The sequence below is a fragment of the Sphaeramia orbicularis genome, chromosome 17 (genome assembly GCF_902148855.1).
Source record: "Sphaeramia orbicularis chromosome 17, fSphaOr1.1, whole genome shotgun sequence".
NCBI lineage: Eukaryota > Metazoa > Chordata > Actinopteri > Kurtiformes > Apogonidae > Sphaeramia > Sphaeramia orbicularis.
Genome location: NC_043973.1, coordinates 41493385 through 41521109, shown reverse-complemented (window position 1 = coordinate 41521109; position 27725 = coordinate 41493385). Strand labels below are relative to the sequence as shown.

The 27725-nt window shown below is 34.8% G+C and overlaps 1 protein-coding gene, 1 non-coding gene and 1 pseudogene across 2 annotated transcripts; 2 read left to right on the top strand and 1 right to left on the bottom strand.

The window, feature by feature from the left end:
• The first annotated feature begins 2520 nt into the window (after positions 1 to 2520).
• LOC115436707 (solute carrier family 22 member 13-like) lies at positions 2521 to 16224 on the top strand. Its single transcript, XM_030159622.1, has 10 exons — positions 2521 to 3095; positions 5517 to 5620; positions 5762 to 5916; positions 8556 to 8724; positions 8819 to 8939; positions 10692 to 10786; positions 10884 to 11098; positions 13233 to 13341; positions 14359 to 14568; positions 15905 to 16224. The coding sequence occupies exons 1-10, from the start codon at positions 2529 to 2531 to the stop codon at positions 15972 to 15974; spliced, it is 1815 nt and encodes a 604-aa protein (XP_030015482.1). The 5' UTR covers positions 2521 to 2528; the 3' UTR covers positions 15975 to 16224.
• Positions 16225 to 19866: 3642 nt separating this feature from the next.
• LOC115437413 (solute carrier family 22 member 13-like) lies at positions 19867 to 27565 on the top strand (annotated as a pseudogene).
• Positions 23226 to 23308, bottom strand: trnal-uaa (transfer RNA leucine (anticodon UAA)). Its single transcript has one exon. It is a non-coding gene; the product is annotated as a tRNA-Leu (tRNA).
• Positions 27566 to 27725: the final 160 nt, after the last annotated feature.

Here is a 27725-nt window from a genome sequence, read left to right as displayed (position 1 = left end):
GGTATAGGTGTTATTGACAGTTCACTGACAGTTCATTTGACAGTTTCTGACCACAGGCCAATAACAAAAGTACGAACAAATATAGACTGAACTAAAGCCATGTGGTCAGAGAAGTGGACATGTTAGAAAACACTGCATGAGCAGAAACAGAATTTTTAATACCAGAGAGAAATTATTGTGCGTTACAGGTACCCCAAGTATAATTGAAAGTAGCAGGAAAGAAAATATCAATACAACAAAAAAGAAAAACAGAAAAAATTTATATGTAGAGTTCTAAATATACATATATATATAAACATTCTATTTATATATATATATATATGTAATATACAAATAATGAAATGTAATGATACAAATTATGTAATAACACCCATATTTTGTAAGTCATCTATTCAGCAGTGACTTTTTTGAACCTTTTGTTGGACTTTCTACATCAATGCAACAGTCAACCCTGCCAGAAAATAGAATAAAAAGGTTTTGTCCGACCGCCTTTTAACCATTAAAAAGACTGGACTAAGGCCATGTGGTCAGAGAACTGGACATGTTAGAAAACACTGCATGATCAGAAACAGAATACTTTATTAATACCAGAGGGAAATTATTGTGTGTTACAGTTGCTCCAAGTATAATCGAAAGTAGCAGGAAAGAAAATATCCATACAACAAAAAGAAAAATTGAAAATAAATAAATAATACATATATGTAGAGTTCTAAATATGCATGTATATAAATACTATTACGACTGAAATTATGTAATAACACCCATATTTTGTAAGTCATCTATTCAACAATGGAATGAATCTAATGTGTAAATTTCAGTGGATGTTGAAGCTGTGACTGGAACCTTTTTGTTGGACTTTCTACATCAATGCAACAGTCAACTCTGCCAGAAAACACAATAAAAAGGTTTTTTATCAAGTCAGCTTTTAACCATTAAAAACCTAGAACTATTTTTATGGTGACTTCCAAATAATTTTCCCCTACATTTAACCTAAATTTAATAATGTATGACCATTTCTTTTAATATCATCCTCAAACATTTGAATTTTTCAGTGAAAATCAAGTATTTTCCTATATTCAATTTACTGATCATATAAATAAAAGCTCTAAATTCAAGGGTTGTCATACCGTAACAGAAAAGTCAATGAAAAGTGACTTTTTCAGCAAAATATGGCATTAATTAAATATAAAATAAGAGTCTATAAACACTGTCATTTGTCAAACTGGGGTTTTACTGATTAGTTTATATTGTAGAAGATGACAGTGTTTCCATGGTAACTACTGAGCCTCTGAACGTCCAAATGTGTCATATCTGATGACCATGAAAAGATGACAAATTGCATTTTACATGAATTATTTCCATGAATTGACAGGATTAGTGGATCAAAAGTTATTAAACATTTTAGATTAGTAGATGGTTTTGGTTGCTGGCATCTGTTTAGGTCTTTGAGGGTTAATGAGTTAATATATACAGTCGCAGGAAAAAAATATTAGACCGCCCTTGTTTTCTTCGATTTCTTTCTGAACATTTTAGATCAGTAGATGTTCCTTGGTTTTTTGCCAGCAGCTGTTTGGGTCTTCGAGGGTTACACCAACATACCAACAAAAAGATAGAAAATTCTGAACACATATACAGTCATGGAAAAAATTATTAGACCACCCCTTGTTTTCTTCAATTTCTTGTTCATTTTAATGCCTGGTACACCTAAAGGTGCATTTGTTTGGACAAATATAATGATAACAACAAAAATAGCTCATAAGAGTTTAATTTCAGAGCTGATATTTAGTCATTTTCCATGGTTTTCTTGATAATAACCAAAATCACTTCGGTTCTTCCATCAGTAGCTATGCCATTGTACTGACACAAACAGTGCTTTTAGACATTCCATGTTTTTTTTCCTGTCTGTTTTAGTCACATGATACACACAGGAGTTAGTACTTGATTGCATAACCATTGTTTTTGATGACTTTTGATGGTCTAATGATTTTTTCCGTGACTGTACATCCCTGAGTTTGTCTGCATTTGTATGTATGTTTCTAAAACATGAGATGAGTAAAATGCCTGTTTAATTCACTTGATAAAAATAACATGTCACGTTTTTCAGTTATTACATACTACATTTTCAGCTGCTTTATGATAACTGTGAGACAACCTAGCTTTGACTTTACACTTTCCAGTCATAATAGCTTTATGTTTTACAGCATCACTAAAGTCACAGTACGATAGCATTTATTATATAACAGGTTTCACCTTTCACTTCAAATGGTCAGTACATTGTAAAAGGGAAAGAACATGCTGTGTCCACGGTTTAAGATTTAACTGTATTTTTTGCAAGATTTCTGACATGTTTGCATTATGGTTGAAATTATTGAATGGAACAACCTGGTTTTAGGATGTAATCGATGAGAAAATGACTGAAAATACATTTAAGAAAAGATAAAAGATGTGTGTTTATGGAAGACTTCAGTGGAAACAAAGATTTACAACAAGACTTAGAAGGAAAGAAGCAGGAGGTAGATTTTATAAAGATGCAAATAATAGGTAAGAGGTCGATTACACAGCACACATACACTGTAACTGTAACATCAGCTGTTAGTACAAAATTAAAGCTCCATTATGCTGTCTCATCCTCGCTGAACGATAAAGAGCAGGGTTTAAACATTAATGGGCGTTGTTTAAAGGTCACTGTCTGCCTGTGCTTCTCACTCAGCTTCCTAAACATGGCTGAATTTGGTGAAATCCTGAAGAGCATTGGAGAATTTGGATTATTCCAGAAGCTCACCCTTTTTGCCCTTTGCTTCCCAAATGTCATCCTGCCTTTTCACTTTGCCAGCGTCTTCTTCATCCAGGCCGACCCGGACCGGCGCTGTAACACAGACTGGATCCTGGGTCTGGATCCAAACCTGACCACGGATGAGCAGCTGAACCTGACTCTGCCCAGGGAGGCAGATGGAACCTTCAGCAGGTGTCAGATGTTCGTCCCCGAGGACCGGGACATCGATGACATCAGGGAGTTTGGACTCAATAAGACCACGAGCTGCCAGAATGGATGGGTCTACAAAAACACACTGTACACAGCCACCATAGTCACTGATGTAAGTAAAGGTTCATAGTAATAGTGTATCTTTTGTTTTTCTTTTTTTTTTCTTTCTATACAGTCGCAGAATAAAAAATATTAGGGAAGAAAATATTAGGGGAAAAAAAGGGAAGCCACTCGGTGTTCTTCAGACAAACTCAAACCGAGCCGAAGACTGAGATAAAAATGTACCTTTAAAAAAATAAAATGTACCACTAATTTTCTTTTTTTGATATTGTTTTATTTCTCAAACTGTATCACCTTTCTGTGAGTAGCTTTAGCTTGGCATCTAACCTGGCAGAGTTAATATTAAAAATAAATAAATAAACAATTTCAGACCTTGAAAACATAATATTGAAATTCAAGCATTTTTAAAGATTTTAAGCACCTACAGTCGCAACACAAACAACAGCTGGATGGATGATTTACTCGGATGACACAACAAATAGTAAAACATTCATTCATTCCATGAATAAACAAGTCAGAACTCATTGTTTTTCAATTAGAAAAAAATTATCTGTATTTTCACATCCTAATTTCATTCACATCCCACATACAGGGTTCGTACACATTTTTCAAGGTGAAATTCAAGCATTTTTCAAGCTCTTTTAAGGGTCATTTTAAAACTTTTCCAGCACGGCACCACATCACAGGTGTAAAAATGCATATCTACAGGAATATATACACTCGTGATTAATTTTTTGCACTTTTTATCACAATTATGTACATTGTTTTATGCTATAAACACCTAAAAATTTGTTTCATAATAGCAAAAAGTTTAGAAATAAAAGGACAGCACAAAGTTTTATCCAAAAAAAAAAGGGAATCCACTTGGCGTTCTTCAGACATACTCAAACAAACCAAGCCGAAGATAAAAATAAAAATGTACCTTTAAAAAAATAAAATGTACTGTTAATTTTCATTTTTGACATAAAGTTTTATTTTTCAAAATGTATTACCTTTCTGTAAGCAGCTTTGGCTTGGCATCTAACCTGGTAAAGTAAATATTAAAAATAAATAAATACATCACATTACAGAGTTATAATTACAGGCACTTTAAAATTCAAGTACTTTTCAAACCTTGAAAACACAATATTGAAATTCAAGCATTTTCAACGATTTTAAGCACCTACAGATGCCGAAAAATGTATTAGACCATCAAAAGTCATCAAAAACAATGGTTATGCAATTAAGTACTAACTCCTGTGTGTATCATGTGACTAAAACAGACAGAGAAGAAAACATGGAATGTCTAAAAGCACTGTTTTTGTCAGTACAATGCCATAGATACTGATGGAAGAACTGAAGTGATTTTGGTTATTATCAAGAAAACCATGGAAAATGACTGTCAGCTCTGAAATTAAACTACTATGAGCTATTTTTGTTGTTATCGTTATATTTGTCCAAACAAATGTACCTTTAGTTGTACCAGGTATTAAAATGAACAAGAAACTGAAGAAAATAAGGGTGGTCTAATAATTTTTTCCACGACTGTATATGTGTTCAGAATTTTCTATCTTTCTGTGGGTATGTTGGTGTAACCCTCAAAGACCCAAACAGCTGCTGGCAAAAAAAAACCCCAACAACAAACAACAAACATCTACTGATCTAAAATGTTTAATACCTGCTGATCCACTAATTCTATCAATGCATGTGAATATTTGGTGTAAAATACAGTTTGTCATCTTTTCATGGTCATCAGATATGACCCATTTGGACGTTCAGAGGCTCTGTAGTTACCATGGAAACACCGTCATCATCTATAACATTGATTCACCAGTAAAACCCATGGAGTTGAATCAATGACAGTGGATGGTGACACTTGTTTTATGTTCAGTTAATGATATATTTTCCTGATAGAGTCCATTTTTCTCATGATTTTCATGTAGTTGAGCTGGACGTAAAGTCACATTCTGAATAAATCTTATATAGAAAAGTAGTTTAGTAGCGTTTGTAAATTCTATCAGTGTAAGATATGACTTTAATTATCCCACCATGGGGAAATTTCAAAGTTAACAGCAGCAACATACAACAAATAAGTGCAGAGAAAAGACAGGAACAAAAACCACATACGAGTGAAAATGAAATATGTGAGAGAATAAGAAATGTGGTATTTATATAAATATTTATGTAAATGAAGACTTAGAATTTAAAAATTAAAAATGTAAAAATTAAAATTGTATTTACATATGTACATTGTGGCTGTATATGCACATGGTGTGATATGGGGGTTGGGGAGGTTACTTAGAACTGTTATAAAAGTCTGGTGGTAAAATCACATCTTCTGTCCGTATAAACAGTCTTTTTTTTTTTTTTTTTTGCATTTTTTGTTTATTTTAGGGGAAAAAGAACCTTATTGTTTCAATATTGTGTTGTACAAAAGCAACTGCACCAGCTGTAAATTTAATAGCGTTGTTGTTCTTTTGGATTTATTTTCCAGTTTGATTTAGTTTGTGACCAGTCTAATTTATTGGAGATGGCACAAGCAGGATTAATGGCTGGAATTCTGTTCGGGTGCCTGATATTTGGACCTTTTGCTGAATCGTAAGTCTTCTTAAAACAATACAGATTATATGTTTGTTTGTTTGTTTTTTTTATTTTATCTTATTTATTTATTTATTTATGTAATTTGTATGTAATGCATTTGAAGGTTTTTCTGACCACAACTCTTTTATGCCTTTGCAGGTTCGGCCGTAAAAGAGCAGCTCAAATCCCAGTGTTTGTCATGCTCATATTTAGTATAACAACAGCTCTCTGCCACAATTTCTACCTGTATTTGGCGTCACAATTTATAGCAGGAATCGGCTACGGAGGGTTTCGAATGAATGGTGTTATTTTAGGTACGGTATATTATATCAATTATTTATTAATTTTATTTAACCAGGAAATCCCTTGAGATTAAAATCTCTTTTTCGAGGGAGACCTGGTCTAGATAGTGCACCATTACAAAGTTACAAAAATTCTAAAACAGAACACGTTAAAAACAGACAAAAGACAAAAGGCACATACAACAAAATCCATCTTAGGAAAAGCAATTTAGCCTGTATAAGTGTTTTTACTATATATATATATATATATATATATATATATATATATATATATATATATATATATATATATATATATATATATATATGTATATATATATCTATATCTCAATTATTATCAGCACTTATTAATCTTTGTATAAAATCACAAAATGTTGGCTTTAGTGCAGTGTATAAATATTTTAGTACCACTTATCACACATGAAGGTCCAGTGTGTAAGGTTTATGGGATCTAAATCTAATGTATTTATATTTTCAATTTGTATGAGCTTCAGAATTAGAACTATTTTATTTTCTTTCTGTTATACTGTGTGAGATACATTTCTATTTATTTTGTACTATATAAATTGGCACAATTTCTAAAATGGAATAAAAAGCAGATGTTGATCCACCATCATATTGTTACAGATACCAATGGATAATAGCCTGGATTGTCTTTTTGATTTTCAACACTTATAACCCAATGTTTTTTTTTTTTTTTTGCTAAAAAGAAGCTCAAATGTGGAGTGAATTCTGACCAAAGCACAGATTTTCCACTCTTTTCTGCTCCATGTGAGATGAGCTCATGTCCAGACAACTGGTCACTGTTTCTTCATAGAATAAACATTCAGTTTTCTCCTTATGTAACACAGTTTTCCATTACTTTTGTGGTTGCAGCAGTGGACTGTGACACATGACAATGGTTCTTCGAAGTCCTCGTGAGCCCATGTGTCTGTAGTTACCTCATTAGTAAGACAACCTGAAGGTCAAAGGTCACAGTTATTCATTCAGGTTTTTTTTTTATTCTTCCTTGGCCTTTTACACACTGACTTCTGCCTGGACTCCTTCAATCTTTTTCATGTCTATTCATGCTTTTACTCTTGCTTTTACTCTTTTAAGGAAGGGAATCACTCCCATCTTTTTAAATTAATTTGTTGTATTAATTAATTGTATTTATCCTATTTATTTTTTATCTTGAAGGGAAAGGTGCAATATATAGATTAGGTGTAATACATAATTGCGTTTATGCTGACTCCAAAGTTTGTTACTATATGTGTCCAAATGCGAATGCAGTAACATGTAACACTGTTGTCCAAAACACATTTCCCGTATTGGACAGTAAATTTCATCCTGACCCTGAGGCAAAAAACCAACATTCTTTGCAATTTTGAGTTAAGAAAAAGTCTTTTTGATCTGACTAACAATTCTCTCGAATTTGGCAGAAAGTGAGGAGCCATGAATTAAATAAAAGAAGTTGGTCGGAGAGGATTCTCTTCTCAAATAATGTTCAGTATCATGTCGTTTTCATGACACTGTTGATGACCGAAATAGCAAAACCTCCTGTGTGAAAAATGCACTTAATTTTGAGAAAACTAAAAAAAACTCTTGTGTTTGAACAGAATGCTACATGTAAATAAACAGTAATATAATCCAAAATAAGTCTATTAGTTATTGGGTTTCGGTAACACTGCAAAGAAGGAATATCTGATTTAGATAAAGTGACCTGAATTTGGAATATTTATCTTGAAATTTTTTTCATTTTTTTTTTAGATTTGTTTACTTATTGAAACTTAATTTTGTTTAGAGTATTTGAATTGTTCCAAGAATTTTCATCTTGAGCTACTCCACTTAAATATTACAACTAATATTAAGCAATATTTACAACAAAACAACTACATTGTTGGGGATGAGTATGGAGGACACAGGAACTGTTTGCCCTCAAAAAATGTTTACTTGTTTAATGCAGTTTTCCCTTTACATTCACCATATTTTCAAAGACCGTATATATACCATAGATCTAAAAAAAAAAAATCTTACTATGAAGACTTGAAACAAGTATATTCTGCTTAAAATAAGAATTTTAGCATTCTCTAATCTTTAGGTAATATTTTCTTATTTTAAGAAAACTTTGTAAGTGCTTTCTTACTATTTTCTTATTGCACTGGCAGATGATTTTGCATGAAATAAGACATTTTAACCCAGTGAGTTTAATTTTCTTATTTTTGTACAGGCCTTTTTGCAGTGAACAAATAGCATTCTAGAAGAAAACAACATGTTTTTTGTACTTTTCTCATATAAGTGTACATTTCATACGGGAGGTTTTACTCTTTAACTATTACCTTTCTAATGTTAGTTGCTGTCAGCTCACGCTCTCGTGGTCCAGTAGAAGACGTATTACATAAAGTGTAGAATTACCACCCTGGTTTGATTGTGGTTCAGGTCCTTTTCTCCATGTTCTTTCTCCTTGATCTTATCTTTCATTCTCTAATATATTTGTAAAAAAGGTCAAAATGCCCAATGACCAATGCCCAATGGTCAATGAGGCTTATTCATTTGTTTTCAGTCTGACACCACTAAATCTTACACACTGAACCTTTAAAGCAAACAGGTTGTTATATAGAATCTATATATTATGTTAAATACTCTAAGGTTCACATTTTTCCTTCTTGTAGCCACAGAGTGGATCGGCGTGTCCAAAAGGTCATGGGGGGCATGTGTTACTCAGATCTGCGGTGCAGTCGGACAGGCCGTCCTCGCCGGCGTCATCTACTTCATCAGAGACTGGAGAATGGCCCAGTTCGCCACCGCTGTTCCACTGGCAGTTATTGCACTCTACCTATGGTGTGTTTGACCCATTTTATGTTACTGTTTAGTCTTTTAATGTTATGTGACTGATATGAGTGTCCTGATGGGTCACAGTCTTTGCTCCTCTCAGGTTTATTCCAGAGTCGGCCAGGTGGTTGTTGAGCAGAGGGAAAGTAGAAGAGGCCAAACAGCTGATTAAAAAAGCAGCAGCCATGAACAAACGCACAGTCCCAGACTCTCTGCTGGAAAAGGTACAGAGGCTTTAATAAAAGACAGAATGTGTGTTCAGATTTTAGTGCAGTATGTATTCAACACTTCACATCATTCACTGATATCGGTTTTGCACAAACATGCAGTGTTGGGGAAGCTCCTTTATAACCATAGCTTGTAAAACTACAAATAGTTCAGCATGGCAGTTGTTCAAACTACAGCTAGAAAAAAGTACTTTTAGCAACTAATTTTTATTTTTAGCATTAAATTGAGAATGTACATGTGGTGTATGTGAAATACAATATGGCCAAGGTTGGGGTGGCACATTGCTATCAGGGGATATGCTGGTGGGAGGGTTGTCCATGGTGGTGATGACCACTTGACATTAGTAATGATCGCACATCTGCGAAGCATTCCAGCCAATCAGAGACAGCATTGGCTGTCATCATGTCATGTCATGATCATGCCGTCAAAGCAGATCATAATGAAAAAAAAGGGACTGTCTTGTATTCAATGGTGAAATAAAAGTTATATTACAAAAAATAAATCTTAAAAAACCTTAATTTTATGTTGTTGCTCAAAATTGTAGTTTGCAAATTGTATAGTTAAACCACAAAAAATTACCCAAAAAGTACTTGAATTACTTGATGCGGCACAAAATATGAATGTAATTTAACAACCAGCAAGTTACAGAAAAATGTAGTTTAACTACGTAGTTCAACTACATGTAGTTTAAGTCTCCCCAACACTGCAAACATGTTAGCCCTTAAAAAAGTCAAGTTGAATCAGTCTGACAAAGAAAATGTATAGAATATAATGAAAACCTGTTATTATTATTGTTATCATTATTACTTTTTGTTAATGGTTAACATTACTATTACTGTAAGCATTGTTACTATTGATATTATTGATATCAGTTTTACTACTATTACTATGATTACCTCTTCATTCATTCATTCATTCATTCATTTTCTGGACCCGCTTTATCCTCACTAGGGTCACGGGAGTCGCTGGAGCCTATGCCAGCTACTTATGGGCGGAGGCAGGGTACACCCTGGACATGTCGCCAGTTTATGATTACCGTTTGATTAGCAATTTTTTTTTAAACTTTTAACAATATTTCTATAGTCTTATTATAATTATTAGTAGTAGTAGTTGTCGTAGTACTAGTAGTAGTAGTAGAAGTAATTGTATCTATTACTACCATTATTATTAATATAGTTATATATTCTTACTACTATTATTATTTATAACTACTAGTATTTCTAATATGCAATTGCCTGTTTTTACTACTGTTTTTATAGTTTTTGTTGTTATTATTATTTTCTTTTTTCCTTTTTATCTTCCATTTCTTCTTATATCTTCATATACGTACAGTGTTGTGCTGCTACTGGAACCTTAATTTCACAGAGGGTTCTGCCCAAGAAATCACTAAAGTTTTATCTTATCTTATCTTATCTTATCTTATTTTATCTTATCTAATCTAATCTAATATAATCTAATATAATATAATATAATATAATCTAACAGAACTGCCACTAAAGAGACAGTGTTGTCATTTTTCTGTAGTTGAACTTGGTTCTAATGGAGACTCTTGAAAATGTTGGATTATACTTGACTGTAAAGTTAACAGAGCTCCTCGTATGATGACGGGATGATGATATTTACGACATAAAACAGTCGATTACAGAGCATAAACCTCAATCAACACCTCTCTGATGGCGCTGTTGTTTTGGATTTCATGGTGTTGTTCAGGTTTCCATGATGTTGTGTTGACTCCCTGTGCATTACAGATTGTTGTGACAGAAACACAGAAACAAGGAGGCATTATAACTCTTATCCAATCATCTGTGCTTAGGAAGTATTTCTTTGCGTTAATATTGGGATGGTGAGTTACATTTTACAGACGTTTGATGCGCCACAATTAATGTATTTCGAACTCTGCTCTGTTCATTTCCTTTTTATGACCTATGTGTTCTCCTCAGGTTCTCCTTGAACGTCACCTACTACTGCCTTTCATTCAATGTGGGAAACCTGGGCTTGGACATCTTCCTCACACAGCTCATATTTGGTCTGTCTGAACTCCCAGCTCACATCATCTGCATCTGGTTGTTAGAAGTACTGGGGAGAAAGATATCACTGATGTCAACACTCCTGACTGGAGGATTCCTGTGCATCTTAATACTCGCTTTTGGCCAAGGTAAAGCACATATATGATCTCCAACAAATATGATAATAGACGTTTATACGGACGTCTTCACACGGAATATTACTTGACTGATAGAATAGAATAGAATAGAATAGAATAGAATAGAATAGAATAGAATAGAATAGAATAGAATAGAATAGAAAAGTGCAATATCTTTGTCAGTCAATCAATCAAACTTTATTTATATAGTGCCAAATCATAACAAAAGTTATCTCATTTATCTCTACCGTTTCTAGGTTGGTTGACATGCTTGTTTTTATTCTGTATGTATATTTACACTTTTTTTTTCATTTTAAACTGTTTTGGACGACACACCATGAGAGAGCTGTCTTTTTTTTTTTTTTAACTTTGTTGTACATATGATATCATGACAATAAAGGCATTCTATTCTGTACAATAGAATAAAATGGCCTTTATTGTCCTTGTTTGTACAATGAAATTAGGAGTGCTACTCCAGGCAGTGCAACAATATTAATGAAAAAAAAAAACTTCAGCAAATAAGAACAGAGCGAATGTAAAATTGCAAAAACTAAAAATAAGAAAAGAAAATAGAATATAAAATTTTACAAAAGTAAAAAAAGAAAAGAGCTAAATGTAGAATAAAAATCATAAAAAAAAATAGTTATACTATTAACAGTATGTATATCTATGAAAACAGTATGTGTATCTGTGAACTCAAGTTTACATAAAAATACTGCATTTATGTTTGGATAAATATTGAAGATTGCTTTGTTATTGCAAGAACAGGAAATTATTGCATAATAATAATAATAATAATAATAATAATAATAATCTTTATTTATATAGCACTTTTCATACATTAAAAACTGTAGCTCAAAGTGCTTTACATATCAGTTTAAAAATCAGTACTGCCCCCACCCACACCCACCCACTCACCCGCACACACACATACACACATACACACACACACACACACACACACACACATATATATATAAAGCATGACTTATTGCACATAATTCACATTATGCGGGCTTATTACACCTTTTTGGAAGTGATTGTATGGTGATGGTAAGGCATCAAATGAGTGTTTTGCCAAATAAGAACAAAAAGTTCTGTCAGACACGTTCCATTAGTCTTGCATCATAAACTCTCACTTACCAACAGTTATGGTCTGTTACTTTAGTTGCCAAAGTCCCAAATTCAACTTAAAGTTTCTATCAAATTAGAAATAAAATTCCCTCAAGAGCTTCCAGAGGCATCACATTCATTCTCTGACATTAAAATCAGCTGTATTAAAGTAAATTCTCCTGTCAATGCTCCTGACCACGGTAAGATTACTGCTCATGTGTGCTATGTGCTAATGCTAATTGTTAATGCTAACGTTAGGTACTTTGTGTTTATTATGGGTAAAATGCAGAGACTGAATTTCCCTGCAGGGATCATCAACCGAGTTAACCTTTAACGTTCATTAGAATGAACAGACATGAAATAGCATCCATCTTGGCCTTTGACCTTTGGCCTCCTAAATTTTTAAAATCCACCCTTACAACCCCTTTAACCCTGTGTTATAGCAGTAAACAGCTAATGGGCCAACAGAAAGACAGACACACACGCCTTATATGACAAAGATACATCCAAAAATCATCTAAAATCACTGTACATTATTGTTTCCTTTATCAAATATTTAGAGGAAAATTAACCAAATTCAGAGTTGAACTGAAAATAAGGAGTTCCATCAATGCCATAAACATTCTTTAGTAAGTAAGTAAGTAAAGTAAATTTTATTTATAGAGCACTTTTCACAGACAGAGTCACAAAGTGCTTTATCAATATCACATCAAAACTAACACATTCATTCCATTCAATTTTGTGAAATTTACAAAATTATCATCCATCCATCCATCCATCCATTCATCCATCTATCCATTTATTATTATAGTGTATAAATAAATTCATTATTGTGAACCTTAACTTTAAACAGTTTGTTTTAGATTTAGGACAAATATACATTAATAATAATAATAATAATAATAATAATAATAATAATAATAATAATAATAATAATAATAATAATTACAGATAGTGATTCCTATTTATTTTTTTCTTCTAATGTTGTTCTGTAGTTTTTGCCTGTTGTCTGACGCTCTGCTTTCTGTTTAAGACAATGCTGTTGCTGTAACAACATTAGCCACATTAGGGCGTATTTTTGCAAACTGGGCAGGATCTGTATGCAACGTTTACGTCCAGGAGCTCTTCCCAACATCCTTCCGGTGAGTGTTCTCCATCTCACTTCAGCCTCTCTTGTAAAAAGGTTGGTGCTAATCATTTATTTTCCTCCATTGTGTGAACAGACATATGACATACTAAAAAATACTTGATATAAGGTATAATTCCACTTCTATGACTACGAGTGTAGCATCTAAAGAGCTTTGCTATGAGAAAAACAAGATAATGTGAGTAAGTTTTGATTGATTGATGTATTTATTTCAAATATGAATGTCAAAACAGAAGAAAATAAATAAAGAAAACACTTAAACATAAGACATAAAATACATATTCAAAAAGGAGTGAGTAGAAGCATTACTTGATAACCCCTTCTCCTTTAATAATTAATAACAATAATAATCTTCCCAGTCTAAGCATATCTATACTATATACTATGGTATACCTGATACTTATTATTAAATAATTTAGCTTCGTATCATTATGAACAAATATAATATGATTTTCATGAACCCAAATATTTATCTTGCTGTGTCCATATTGTCCATTTGCAAATTACCCTGTACTCTTCAGCATGTAAGACAAACTTCATATGTTCAGAAAATTGCATATTGCACCTTTAAAATACAACATTTATAATGCCCATTAACATGGCAGTATTGCACTTTTCAGTTTATTAATAATTTTAATTTGCTAGAAATCAGTTATTGCTGCGTTCAAGGACTGTTTGTCAGACTTAAACTATATCTAAATGTATTGATTTTCAATATCTGTGATAAATCTGTATGTGTTGAATTGTGTTCAGCTTCAATTAAAAACACTATATTTGCATAAACTACTCCAGACTACTGGTTTTTGTCATTGTATTTGGCACTGTAATACCAAAAGTAATAATTTTTTAATCTATAATTTGAAGAAAATTAGTGATTAAAGTCATACGCTGCTTTAATAACAAATGTATGAAAGAGTTAAACATCTATCGCAGTAAAATAATAAGTAACATAACGCCAGACTCTTTAACACCATATTGTCAGGGTTGTTCTGAACTCTGTCCTCTGTTCCAGACAAACGGCTTCTGGTCTGGGTTCTATTGCGAGCAGACTGGGTGGTTTGTTGTCTCCGGTGCTCAACATGTTGTCCATCTACCACTGGTCCATCCCCATCGTGGTCTACAGCAGCTTCATGTTCATCAGTGGAGCTCTCAGCTTCCTCCTTCCAGAAACCAGGAACAGAGAACTTCCTGATTCCACCGACGAGGCTGAGAACAACCACAGGTGAGCAGCATCACATGAGCATTATTTATATAACCATGACAACCAGATCTTCTACACCTTCTTCTTCTACTTCTTCTCCTTCTTCTTTTTCACTTTCTTCCTCTTCACCTTCTTCTTTGCCTTCTTTTTCACCATCGTCTTCACTTTCTTCTTTTTCTTCTTCATCTCCTTCACTTTCTTCTTCTTCTTAACCTTCTTCTTCGCCTTCTTCACCTTTTTCTTATTCTTTTTTTACCTTCTTCTTTTTCACTTTCTTCCTCTTCACCTTCTTTTTCACCACCTTCTTGACTTTCCTCGTCTCCTACTTCACCTTCTTCTTCGCCTTCACTTTCTTCTTCGTCTTCATCATCTTCCTCACTTTGTTCTTTACCTTCTTCAATTTCTTCTTCTTCACTTTCTTCTTCATCACCTTCTTCTTTGCCTTCTTCACCTTTTTCTCATTCTTTTTCTTCTTCACTTTCTTCTTCTTCACCTTCTTCTTCTTTGCCTTCTTTTTCACCTTCACCTTTTTCTTCTTCACCACCTTCTTCTACATCTTCTTCTTCCCTGTCTTCTTTCTACACTTTCTTCTTCACCTTCTTCACTTTCTTTTTCTTCACCTTCTTTTTCACCTTCTTCCCCTTTTTCTTCATCATCTTCTTCTCCTTCACTTTCTTCTTCTTCTTCACTTTTTCTTCTTATTCTTCACCTTCTTCTTCACTTGCTTCCTCTTCTTCACTTTCTTGACCTTCTCTGCCCTCTTCTTCATCTTCTTCTCCTTCTTCACTTTCTTCTTCTTTTTCACCTTCATCACCTTTTTCTTCTTCATCACCTTCTTCTTCTACACCTTCTTCACTTTCCTCTTCACCTTCTTCTTCTTCACATTCTTTTTCACTTTCTTCACCTTTTTCATTCTTCACTTTCCTCTTCTTCACCTTCTTTTTCACCTTCTTCACCTTTTTCATTCTTCACTTTCGTCTTCCTATTCACCTTCTTCTTCTTCACCTTCTTCTTCTTTTTCACCTTCTTCTTCACCTCGTCAGTGACACAAATATTGCTTTTTTCCAAATGTTTCTGAAGTCCAGTAAAGAATAGTTATAAACATTTAGAAGTTTCAGCAAATAAATGACATTTATGCAAAAATGATCAGATGTTATTATTAAGTAAAAAAATTTACTTTAAGCCACACTGATCAAGTCTTCAACATATCGGAGACCATCTTTTCTTCATAAATCAAACAGTAATCCTCCTTATCACAGAGTATACAGCACATTTTAATTCTCTGACGATGTAGCATAATCACAGACAATCATAAGCTGAACTAAAAGCTGTATTTTTGTGATCTTTTATTCCTCAGGAAAAAGAAAACTGCAACGAAACAAAATGAAACAAGTGCACCGTTACAGGTCAAATCAACCAAACTGTAGATAGAATTATTTACTTTTTCCATGGACTCTTAGATCACTTCCACCACGATAGAATCAAAATGTCTTTTTTTTTGCACGTTTACTAATGACCTTGTCTAAAATATATGTATAATGTATTTGTGTTTCCCTTTTCTTAGTCTCTTAGTTTTGTGTTCATCTTTGTTTTTATTGTTTTTACTGTTTTATTATTGTTTATGGTCCTTGTCATTTCTAGTCAGTTATTATAAGTTATTTCATATCTTCCTTTGTATAATTTTTTTGTCTTCATTTTTATCTAAGCTTTGTCTGTCAAACCACTATGTAAACTGCTGTTTTTGAAAGTGACATATAAATAAAGTTATTATTATTACCATTCATTTATTTTCTGAACTGTTTATTCTTCTGGAGGGATATTGGACATGTCTCCAGTTCATTGCTGGGATGACACAGAGGGACAAATTACTATTCACAGTCATATTCTTCTGCATCTACATCTTCTTATTATTATCAATTTATGAATTCAGTTGAATACGTTCTTTACTGCTCAGAGGCTTTCCTCTCTCCTCATGAGCAAAAGACAAATAAACAAAAACAAAAGACACTTCATTTAAATTTGGCTGGACAGTGAACTGTACTCATCTATAAAGTATTTCTGACATAATACAGTTGTAGCACCATCTCCTGGTCAGTTCACTCAAAGACATGGACATGGACATGGTGGTTACTGCAAACATCTGCAGAAACATCCTTATCAACCACAGGTAGTAACACGACAGAATTTTCAGGTATCTGTTCTTCACTACTATTGCTACTACTACTACTACTACTACTACTACTATTACTACTACAATTTTATATAGTGCCAAATCATCACAAAAGTTAACTGGAGGAGCAGAGAGGAGGACAGACAGGAGTAGGAGCAGAGACGAGCTTAGTGTATTCTGAGTCTACCCTAACTATTACAGCTACTACTACTAGTAGTCCTACTAATTATACTACTACTATTACTAGTACTACTACTAATAGTACTACTACTATTACTACTACAACTGCTACTACTACTACCACTACTAATAATTATACTTATACTAATACTTATACTAATACTAATAGTACTACTTCTACTACTGTTACTAGTACCATTACTACTACTACTACTATTACTACTACAACTACTAATAGTACAACTACTACTATGACCTTTGCTACAACTACTACTACTACTACTACTACTACTATTTCTACTACTGCTCCATCTGACTGTGTCTCCTTCACCACATCTTTAAATCTGTTAATCTCCTCTTTACCTCCTGTCTGGTAGAGAACATCTTCATTTTCCTTCTACCATAATATTTACCCACCCTCCTCTGCACATGTCTGAACCATGTCCATCTGTCCTCTCTCACTTTGTCCCCAACAAGTCCATCCTCTGCTGTCCCTCTGATGGTCTCAGGACTAGGCCTAAAACTGGAACCAGTGGCTGGATTAGGTATCTGTACTTCATTCAAATATGTATTTTTCCAGTGAGTTTTTACTTCCAGTCCCTTCATTTTGACAGATACGTGTACTATCTACACCTTATATTTAAGAGCTAATCAAAGGGTCAGTTATATTGATAAAAGAGCATCTGATAACTATGTCACTTAAAACTTAATAAAAACAAACAGGAGTACTTTTACACTGACTGTTCAACACAAAACAAAGATCGCTTCTCTCACATTACACCACATTTTTTACAGTCAACAACTGAAAAAAAGGTTCAGAATTATTATTGCCCAAGGCTGAGGGAAAAAAACATAAGTTGTTGTCATAACTCTCAAATAAACTTCAGTGTGGGTATCTTACCCATTGTACTTTATCTCATTTAAATGACAACAAAACCAGAGCAGTGATAAATCAAAGGTGGAAGGACATTGTGTGCCCATTTTACTAGTGTTTGATAAGGTCATATCATCTGTCAGTGTAAAACTGATGACATGATCTTGTTCAGTTTCAACAATGTGTGATCTCTTTGTTCGAAAACCATACCAGGTTAATCTATAGGCTTTTCTGAGGTCATTTTAATTTTGAGTTTTGACTTTAAATTAAAAACTTAAAGTTGTAAATTCATGAAAAAATAAATAAATAAATAAAAACAAGAATATTGTCTGAAAATAAAGATGTTGAGTCAGGTGAGGTCATCAGTTGAGTTTGGGTGACTGAGTTTACAGGCCTAAGTACTTCATCTTTATAAGGTTTTTCATTTGTAAACGAGGTAACACACCTTTTCCCATCTTCACTGTCAATCAACTGCTAGAAAACATCAACTAAACACCAAACTGAAGTGCATCCATAAATGCAAGGCAGTTAAGGTGGTTACATATTAGATACACAATAAAAGCCTACACAAAAAACAACTTTCCACTATAAAAAGCAATTTCACCTTTATGAAGGCTTTTTCTTTCTTTAAATGTATAGTTTTTCAGTTTCAAACCAAATAACGACACACACTTCTTTCCATCTTCAACACCAATCCACAACCAGTGTCCTGCACAAACACCAGGGAAAATCAACTAAAAAGACAAATTGTACTTTCTAAATCATGTAGTGCTGTGTAGAAGTTTTAGGTCACCATTATTTTTTTTTTGGGGGGGGGGGGGGGGGCAGATTACCTGCTGTCACCTTCAGCCTTCATGTAACAGATGTAAGAATAAGTGTATCATGTTGTTTGGGTCACTTTTGTCACGTGGACTGACTTTAGCCAATAGATGCCATTCAGTTCTTATTTTTTGTGCATTGTGCATATTTCTGCCCACATATCTCCTGTATTTTCTTGTCAGTTAATAAAGAATAAAGAAATTTGCAAATAACTGTGTACGCTATTTACAGCCCTGCAAGAGCAACAAAGCTTAAGGCAGTGTTTTTCAACCTTGGGGTCGGGACCCCACGTGGGGTCACCTGGAATTCAAATGGGGTCACCTGAAATTTCTAGTAATTGATAAAAAAAAAAAAAAAAAAAAAAACAAGAACTTACAGTAAAAAATGTATGGTGGGTTGAGAGAGACAATCACAATACATAAAAGACATGACAAACTCTGAAGTTGAAACTGAAGTACTGTGGTACTGTTTATCTTTCAAATGTTCATTGTGGTCAGTTTCAGATGCTGCAGCTCTTTCATAATTCATAGTTTGAGTTCTTGTTTGTTCAGTATTAATTGTCAGCCTTGTAAATCCAAGCTGGACTGACTGTACATATCTTGACCAAGGAAAATAAAATACTCACTTTGTGCAGTAATCTACACCTGGATTTACTGCCTCTGTCCACAATAATATACATTATATAGACTAAATGTTGTCTAAAATTAACATTTATTTGCAACATAGTATAGCAAACTATTACATGATCAAAAACAAATTAATTTTAGCAAAAAAAAAAAAAAAGTCGGTTTTGAATGTCTGTGGTCGCCAGAAATTTGTGACGTTAAAATGGGGTCAAGAGCCAAAAAAGGTTGGGAACCACTGGCTTAAGGTGTTTTAAAGCTCTGCACACTAATGATGTAAACAGGCTTTGTAGGTAGTCACCTTGCAGTGGCGGATCTAGAAAATTTAATATCCGCACTACCTGTGAGCTCCCTAGAAGATGTTTATTCACCACAGTGACGTTTCGGGCATCGGCCCTTTACCAGTCTGATGAAGGGCCTCCATAGCCTTGCATATTTGCATGCATAGACTTCAAGACGACATTCTGGACTTCTATTGAACTTGTATAAGGTGATCTATGGAGGAGTAATAAAGTTTTAGTGCACTTCACGGGATGATAGATCAAATGAATTGCATATATAATGTAATATACTCAGGTTAAACATTACAGAACAGTATTTAATGCATATGCAGAGTGGTCTGTCCACAGAACGGACACACAGACTGTGCCATCATGGCTGATTTTGGAGAGATCCTCAGGAACATTGGAGAATTCGGATTATTCCAGAGGGTCACTCTGGTGGCACTTTGCTTTACAAACTTCATTCAAGGATTTTTGTTGGCAAGTGTTCTTTTCATAGAGAAGAATCCAGATCGACACTGTAACACAGACTGGATCCTAGGGTCTGGATCCAAACCTGACCACAGATGAGCAGCTGAACCTGACTCTGCCCAGGGAGGCAGATGAAACCTTCAGCAAGTGTCAGATGTTCGTCCCTGTGGACTGGGACATCGATGCCATCAGGGAGTTTGGACTCAACAAGACCACGAGCTGCCAGAATGGATGGGTCTACAAAAGCACACTGTACAAGGCCACCATAGTCACTGATGTAAGTGATGATTGATAGTCATAATGTATCTTTAGTTTTTCTTCTCTTTTTTCTAATATATACTGTATATTCAGAATTTTCTATCTTTCTTTGGGTATTTCAGTTTAAGGGGGTCTACTGATTGAAATATACCTACGTAAACCTGCTGTTTACGTAGGTATATGGAGGTAAACCTACTGCTGTCAAAGCTAGAGTGCTTGGGATTTGGGCATAGTTCTGTACAGTGGTTTAGTCTGTGATGTTTAAAGGTGAAGACACACCAACCCGATTTTCAGTGGTCAGAGGTTGTGAGGCAGTCTGGCGAGGTCAGTGACATGAGTCTACTTGGTGTGTTCCATGCCATCAGCTGCCGTGAATGCCATCGCCAGTCTTTTCAACCCATTCAACATGTATAGTCGGCCACTACCCGCCGTTAAGTCGGACCAATCTGATTGATGGAGGGATAGCCCTTGTGTAGTAAATCAGTGAACAAGATGTTTACATGTGAATACAGCTATACCAAGTACTTCACACTATTATTGTCTTCTATAGTAGGCCATTCACTGCTCATATCGTATCTGAATGAGTGCCAGTCAGTGCTGCCTATGGACTTCATTCATTCCATGAAGTGAACAGTGTTAGCATTGTTAGCATAGTGCGATTTCTCCTCAGTTTTCACCTGCGACATCTTTCTTCTTCCACAAGAAGGAGCCTGAGAGCTGACAACACCAGTATCTTCTTATTACTAACCATCTGTTCAACAAGTACAACAACAATAACCCTTCTAGACTATTCAACACTCTCTGCTGACAACAATGACTGATGACAGCAGTTAGGGTGGTGTGTCTTCACCTTAAGAGGATTTAATTCAGATCTTCAGGATGTAATTTGTGGGGTGCCACAAGGTTCCACTTTACGGCCTCTTCTGTTTCTTCTTCGGCCTCTTCTGCCCCCCCCCCACACACACACACAAATAACTTTGTAACATCACTGCTCTGTTTAAATGATTGTGTTCCAAATTTTTTTTGTGTTTGCTTTTTTTTTTTCTTGGTTGTTTTTTCTTTGGTGTGTATGTTCACAGTTGTTTCAGAATAAAGTCAGTTCATTCTTTCTTTCTACAGTTTGATCTAGTTTGTGACAAAGCTAATTTGTTGGAAATCATACAAGCCATTTCCATGGTTGGAATTCTTCTTGGTTCTCTTCTGTTTGGACCTCTTGCCGAATCGTAAGTATCTTACATTAATTTAGACATTAAAAAAAAGATGAATTTAAAAACCTACTGACAGTGAAACCCTGGACATCATTCTGTACTGTTAAAAATTACATTGGAGAGAGACAATAAACCTATATTAGACTTTAGACTCATTATAAGTTATAGTTAATATATAACTACTGTATATATGTCTATATTGTATCATTGTATTTTTCTTTGTTACAGGTTTGGTCGGAAACGGGCAATTCAAGTTCCGGCAGTTATAACATTTATATTTGTTTTAGCATCAGGGTTTTGCCCTGATATGTATTCATTTATAGTGTTCTCCTTCTTTGCGGGAGTGGGAACTGGAGGCTATCGAGTCAACTGTATTGTACTGAGTATGTGAACTAATTTTATACATATTTAAATGCTGCAATTAATACCTGAAAGAAAGCTGAAGAGACCATATGACTAATGTAACTTAACATCAATAATAATAATATTATTTATTTCCGATTAGTGTTAGTATATCAATCAATTAGATATTATAGATATTATGGATGCAGAACAATTGGATACACTAAATTCTATTGGAAGCATAGGCTCACAACGATCTTCACAATTAAGACTTTAAATACAGTTGTTAATGTATTTTTTTAATGGCAAGATACTACGTAAAATACCAGACTCAGAACGATGTCTGAATCAAATTTTACTCTAATGTGATTTGTTTCTTTTTGTGATTCATTTTTTCTTATCTGGCAATGGGGAAAATCAATTGTTATGAGTTTCAGTGACCATTTCAACCACCTTACATACAACGGAATGATAGAAGAAAACACCATAGAGATGAAAGTATTGGGACACATTGAATTCTGGTGTGTCATTGCTAATGGGGCTGGGCTAGGAAAGGCTGATTTAATGTGTTACTGAGACTTAACTGAAGGCAGGAAGACCCACTATCAAGCAGTAAATGAATTAATGTGTCTATTAATGTGTTACTTTTGAACCTCTGACAGTGGAGGGACTATGATTAAAATGGTTATAATTCCCTTTCCCTTTTGTAGCCACAGAGTGGATCGGTGCATCCAAACGGTCATGGGGAGTATGTTTGACTCTTCTCTTTACTTCTGTTGGACAATGTGCCCTTGCTGGTTTGGTATACTACATCAGAGACTGGAGACTGGTTCAGATCATCATAGCAGCTCCACTCGGAGTAGTTTTACTTTACATATGGTGTGTATTGTCCTTTGTTACAGCTGTCAATAATCTTATTTGTAACCTATAGTTTATGAAGTGACATTCAGTGTTATTTTTCTTCTTTCCATCAGGTTTATTCCAGAGTCGGCCAGGTGGTTGTTGAGCAGAGGGAGAACAGAAGAGGCAAAACAGCTGATAATGAAGGCAGCAGCCATCAACAAACGCACAATCCCAGACTCTCTACTGGAAAATGTACTGACACTTGGACTGGATTACTTTCATTTATCTTTCATTCATCTTTATTTCCTAAAATAACATGATTTAGCATCAAAATCTTGCTGATGTAAAAAAATATGACGTAGAAACATATGTAGTTTTAGTGCAACCCTCTATAGTTGGTGATTTGTCATGGAGTCCACATGTTTACGTCACTGGGGTTTCAGAAGAAGTTCATGTTCATGAGTAGGTGGTTAAACCTTCCAGTGGTCCTGTTCGAGAGTATTAGGTGTTTTTTTGGGTCTTGGTGTTGCCTGTGCATTTACACAGCCCCTTCAGTTTGAAATTTGAGTCCTTGGTCTGCATGTTGCATGAGTTGACCTGTTCTTTCTATACCAGGAGTGGGGTTTGAACCCACGTGGACTTCCGTCCATTGGATCTTAAGTCCAACACCTTAACCACTCGGCCATCCTGGTCAGTCTGTTTGAACATCCTGGTGGATTTCTGAGGAAACACCTCTCACAATGTTCAAACCAGGCCAGTAAAGCCAGTTTCTCCCTGATGATCTGCAATGTCCTCTCAAATCCCAAGTGCATGGAATCATCTTGAGGAGCACACAGCCTCTCTATCAGTATCAACTGCTCCAACTGTCGTCTTTGGCAATCTTGACATGACAGTAGAAGATTCTATTCCTAATCACTCACCTCCACCACACTTTTAAGAGAAGACTCCCTGGCTCTATAACTCCAACTAGCTCATTGTTTGGATTTTGGTTCTGACTTTGAAAGTACCACATTGGGTGAATGATAAGGTCCTCCTTCTGTCCTACCTGGACCTCCTAAGTGGTCACGACAGCTCATGACTCTGTCCCTACATCTCGTAAAAGTTCATTACTCTCCAAGCATTTGCCAGAGTCAATCCGCATTGAAGTAGCTGTGTTCATCAGACATACTTTCTGGTCCATGAGTGTGATGTTCCTTTGATGGAGGAAAAAAAAGTAACAGATACCAGTGGTTGATATAATCTTTCTGTTACAGATTTCAGTGAAAAAAGCTGTGAACGATGGAGGCATTAAAGATATTTTTAGATCACGTCTACTGTCCAGATATTTCGTCACTATATTACTGGCATGGTAATAATTTATTTTTAAAATGTTTTGAATGTTTGATAATTAATGCTGGACATGGTCTGACTTTGTTTTACTTCTGTTTCCAACAGGTTTTCACTGAACGTCTCCTTCTACTGCTTGTACTTGAATATGGCAAACTTGGGCTTGAACGTTTTCCTCACACAGTTCATATTCGGTGCTATCGAAATCCCTGCTCATATACTTTGCATTTGGCTGTTGGAGGTGTTTGGAAGAAAACCACTGTTCATGCTAACACTCGCCACTGCAGGGCTCTCTAGTATACTGATCTTGGCTGTTCCTCAAGGTAAATGACTTAATGGATTTGTTTTGGAAAAGCCAAAATGTATGTTTTCAGTCATGAAAGGAAATGTTACTGTTGTGTGATGTTTGTGCTGGATTTACACAATCTAAGACTTTGACACCACCATTAACCCATAAAGACACAAACAGCCAGTGGCGACCAAAAGCCTCTACTGATCTAAACTGTTTAATACCTGTTGATCCACTAACCCTATCAGTACATGTAAATAATTGGTGTAAAATGCAGTTTGTCATCTTTTCATGGCCATCAGATATGACCCATTTGGACATTTAGAGGATCCATAGTAAACATGGAATCACCATCATCTTCTACAACATTGATTCACCAGTAAAACCCATGGAGTTTTATAAATTATAGTGCATGGAGACTCTTGTTTTTGTGTTCAGTAATTGATATCTTTGATTAAAAAGTCACTTTTTCTTTAGTTTTCTCTTTTTCTGATATAATAACCTTCAACTTTAATCTGAGCTATGAACATCTACATGATCAGTGAATTAAATATAGGAAAATACCTGATTTCTGCAAAGTTCAGAGGATAATATTAGAATAAATGGTGATCAATCAAATAAGAAAAGTTAAATATAGAGATAAAAATATTTTTGGAACTGCCACAAGAGTAGCACTGGGTCTTTATGTGTTAAAATACACTTACATGATCATAACTTAATAGCTTAATAATAGCCGTGAATGACTGATGCAAATAATATAATGTGAATATAGACCTATATTGGTATTGGCAAATTTATTAAAGTAGCCACATAATTATGTGGCTCCTTTTTTTGTATTGTATTGCTAATTGTATTGTATTGTATTGTATTGTGTTACTAATTACAGCAGCACAATGTCAAAAAAGAAAAAGGTTATCACAAACACAACTGACTGACCTTTTTGCTGTCTCTGTTTTATGTTTTTACTTTTTACCATACACTTCCATATTTCTTCTTGCATCTTTTACATCATGTCCATCTTGTTGTGTCTTTTGCATAATTTTTGTCTTTTTTTGTCCTTCTATTCTGGTGACCTTTTAACCTTTGGCTGTTGTTAAGTGTTTTTATTTGTTTGTTTATTTATTTTCCAGGGTGTGGCATCGCTGTAACATCTTTAGCTGCTCTTTCACGTTTTTTCCTCATCTGGGCTGCTGCTGTATGTGTTGTGTTATTGCAGGAGTTGTTTCCGACGTCTATTCGGTAGGTTTGTGTTTCCTTACTCCTCGCATTATTCTGTCTTTAGGGGGTCATCTGTTTAATATTTATCTGCGACATCACCTCTGCTCTATAATGTTATTAGACCAGTGTGGCTTCTTTAATCCCTCTTCCCTCTCTTTAGACAAACAGTCACAGGATTAGGCACCATATCGAGTAAAACAGGGGCGATAGTGGCTCCACTGCTCAACATCACAGCTGTGTACCATTGGATCATACCCATCGTGGTCTCCAGTGGCCTCACCTTTATCAGTGGTGGTCTTGGTTTCCTGCTTCATGAGACCAGGAGGAAAGAGCTTCCTGATTCCACTGATGAGGCCGAGGGCAACAGGTATATACCACAAATATTTTGAACACATAGACTGTGTATAAGTCTCAGCACATTTTACCTTAATATTCAAGATCGAGGTGAAAAAGTATTAAAAGAAATTAAAATTACTACAAGTGACTGTTTGTGACAGTTATGATGACATCAACACTGTGATTTCCAAGTGTGGAGTCTTTATATTGACATACAGTATTTACACAATCTGATACTTTACAACAAACAGTTACTTTCTTGTAAATTTTCTCGATAAACATCTTATGTGTAAATGATGTATTATTAAAATTGGATAAAAAAGAAAAATTGTCTCTTGCCTTTGACTGTCATGCAATTTTTCCTGAAATAAGGCCCCATGGGATAAAACATAAAGAGGCAGGACTCTGCCTTACCGTTATGCAGAACATTTGGCCTTACTGTGATCAAACACATGAAATATATTAGAATTCACCTCCATTACATTTAGAGGAGGCAATTAACTAGAGCCAGAATGGTTGTTGTACCAGGCTGTAAACATGTCTGTGTCATATAATATGGAGGTTTAATGTGTTTTTGACATCTGCCTCCTGTGGACATTCAGGATTTTAACACTTTTCATCCCCAAATGATGTAGTCGATGCTTGGTTATACATGATGTACCTGATACCTCTAACCTTTACTAATCATCTGTCTTTCATGTGTCTGTTGTCTTTCAGAAATGTGATGCCAACAAACAAAACTCCATGTACAAGTTCAACAAAGATGTAAATGTGTGTTTAAAATGTAGAACATATTACCTTTAATCAGAATTTCATATGTGTAATTAATACAGCTATCTTTCAGCCTCTGTATGTCTTCTGCTTCTTCATTTACTTGTCATGATGTTTTGTTAGTAATAAACACTTTATATAAAACTCATTATCTGATTGTTATTAATATACAGTTATATGAAAATGAAAATTGTGTTTTCACTACCCTATAAGGAGTCATTTAGAGGGTGGTTTGTCTTCCACAAAGTCCACCTTGTTTCTACTATGGCTCAGAACTTCCTCTTCTTCTTTTTTCATGTTATAACCTGTGATATCCACAATTAATGTGTGTTCCCGTCATCAACAATTAAAATACAAAGGTTTGTAACTATTGTTATCCAAGGTGGAGGAAAAAGAAAATGTAGGTTATTTTGTGGAAACCCACTGGTAAGTTAAAATAAATATACAGGGTGTCCCAAAAGATGTATACACGCTTTAAATAATTGTAAAGTAGGTGTTTATTAAAATTCATTTACTTTTCAAAATGTAATAGAATTTACAAACATCATTTTATTATTTTGTCACCATCTGTTCTCAAACTGACGTCAGTTTTGGTCCAGACTCTGCTGACAACGCCAAGCAATGGAATCACACACATCACAAAACAATTCCCTTGGTATTTGCGTGCATTCACGTTCAGTGGCTGCTCTCAATTCAGCGACTGTTGCAGGTCTCATAGCGTAGACTTTGTCTTTTAGGTATCCCCATAAAAAAAAGTCTAGTGGTGGGAGGTCTGGTGAACTGGACAAACAGGTGGATTGGACGGAGGGGTTTTGTTAAATACCCTCCACGTTCAGCAGACCTCACACCACCAGACTTTTTTATGGCTGCTGTTTGGTGCTTTTTCCTAATCTGGACTGGTTTTATATGTGTTGTGTTGGTGCAGGAGCTGTTTCAGGCATTTGTGTTCCTTTGCTCTTCGTACTTTTCTCTTTATGATGTTGACTCTTTAATGCCCATTGGAGACTGATCTCATGAAACAGCATTGTATGTCATGCCAGTTCTTATGGCATTTGGAGGGTTCAAATTCAAACTTTTTGAATTAATAGGGGCCCCAAATACACAAATAAATGTACCAAAGACTGATAAAAGTTGGTTTAAAAAAATATGACCCCTTTAATGAAAACACG

Coding starts and splice junctions, on each gene's coding strand:
- LOC115436707 (XM_030159622.1), top strand. CDS start 2,529: ATGCAAATAATAGGTAAGAGGTCGATTACACAGCACACATACACTGTA. Junction 8,940..10,691: donor CAGACTCTCTGCTGGAAAAG/GTACAGAGGCTT, acceptor TGTGCATTACAG/ATTGTTGTGACAGAAACACA. Junction 11,099..13,232: donor AATACTCGCTTTTGGCCAAG/GTAAAGCACATA, acceptor TTTCTGTTTAAG/ACAATGCTGTTGCTGTAACA.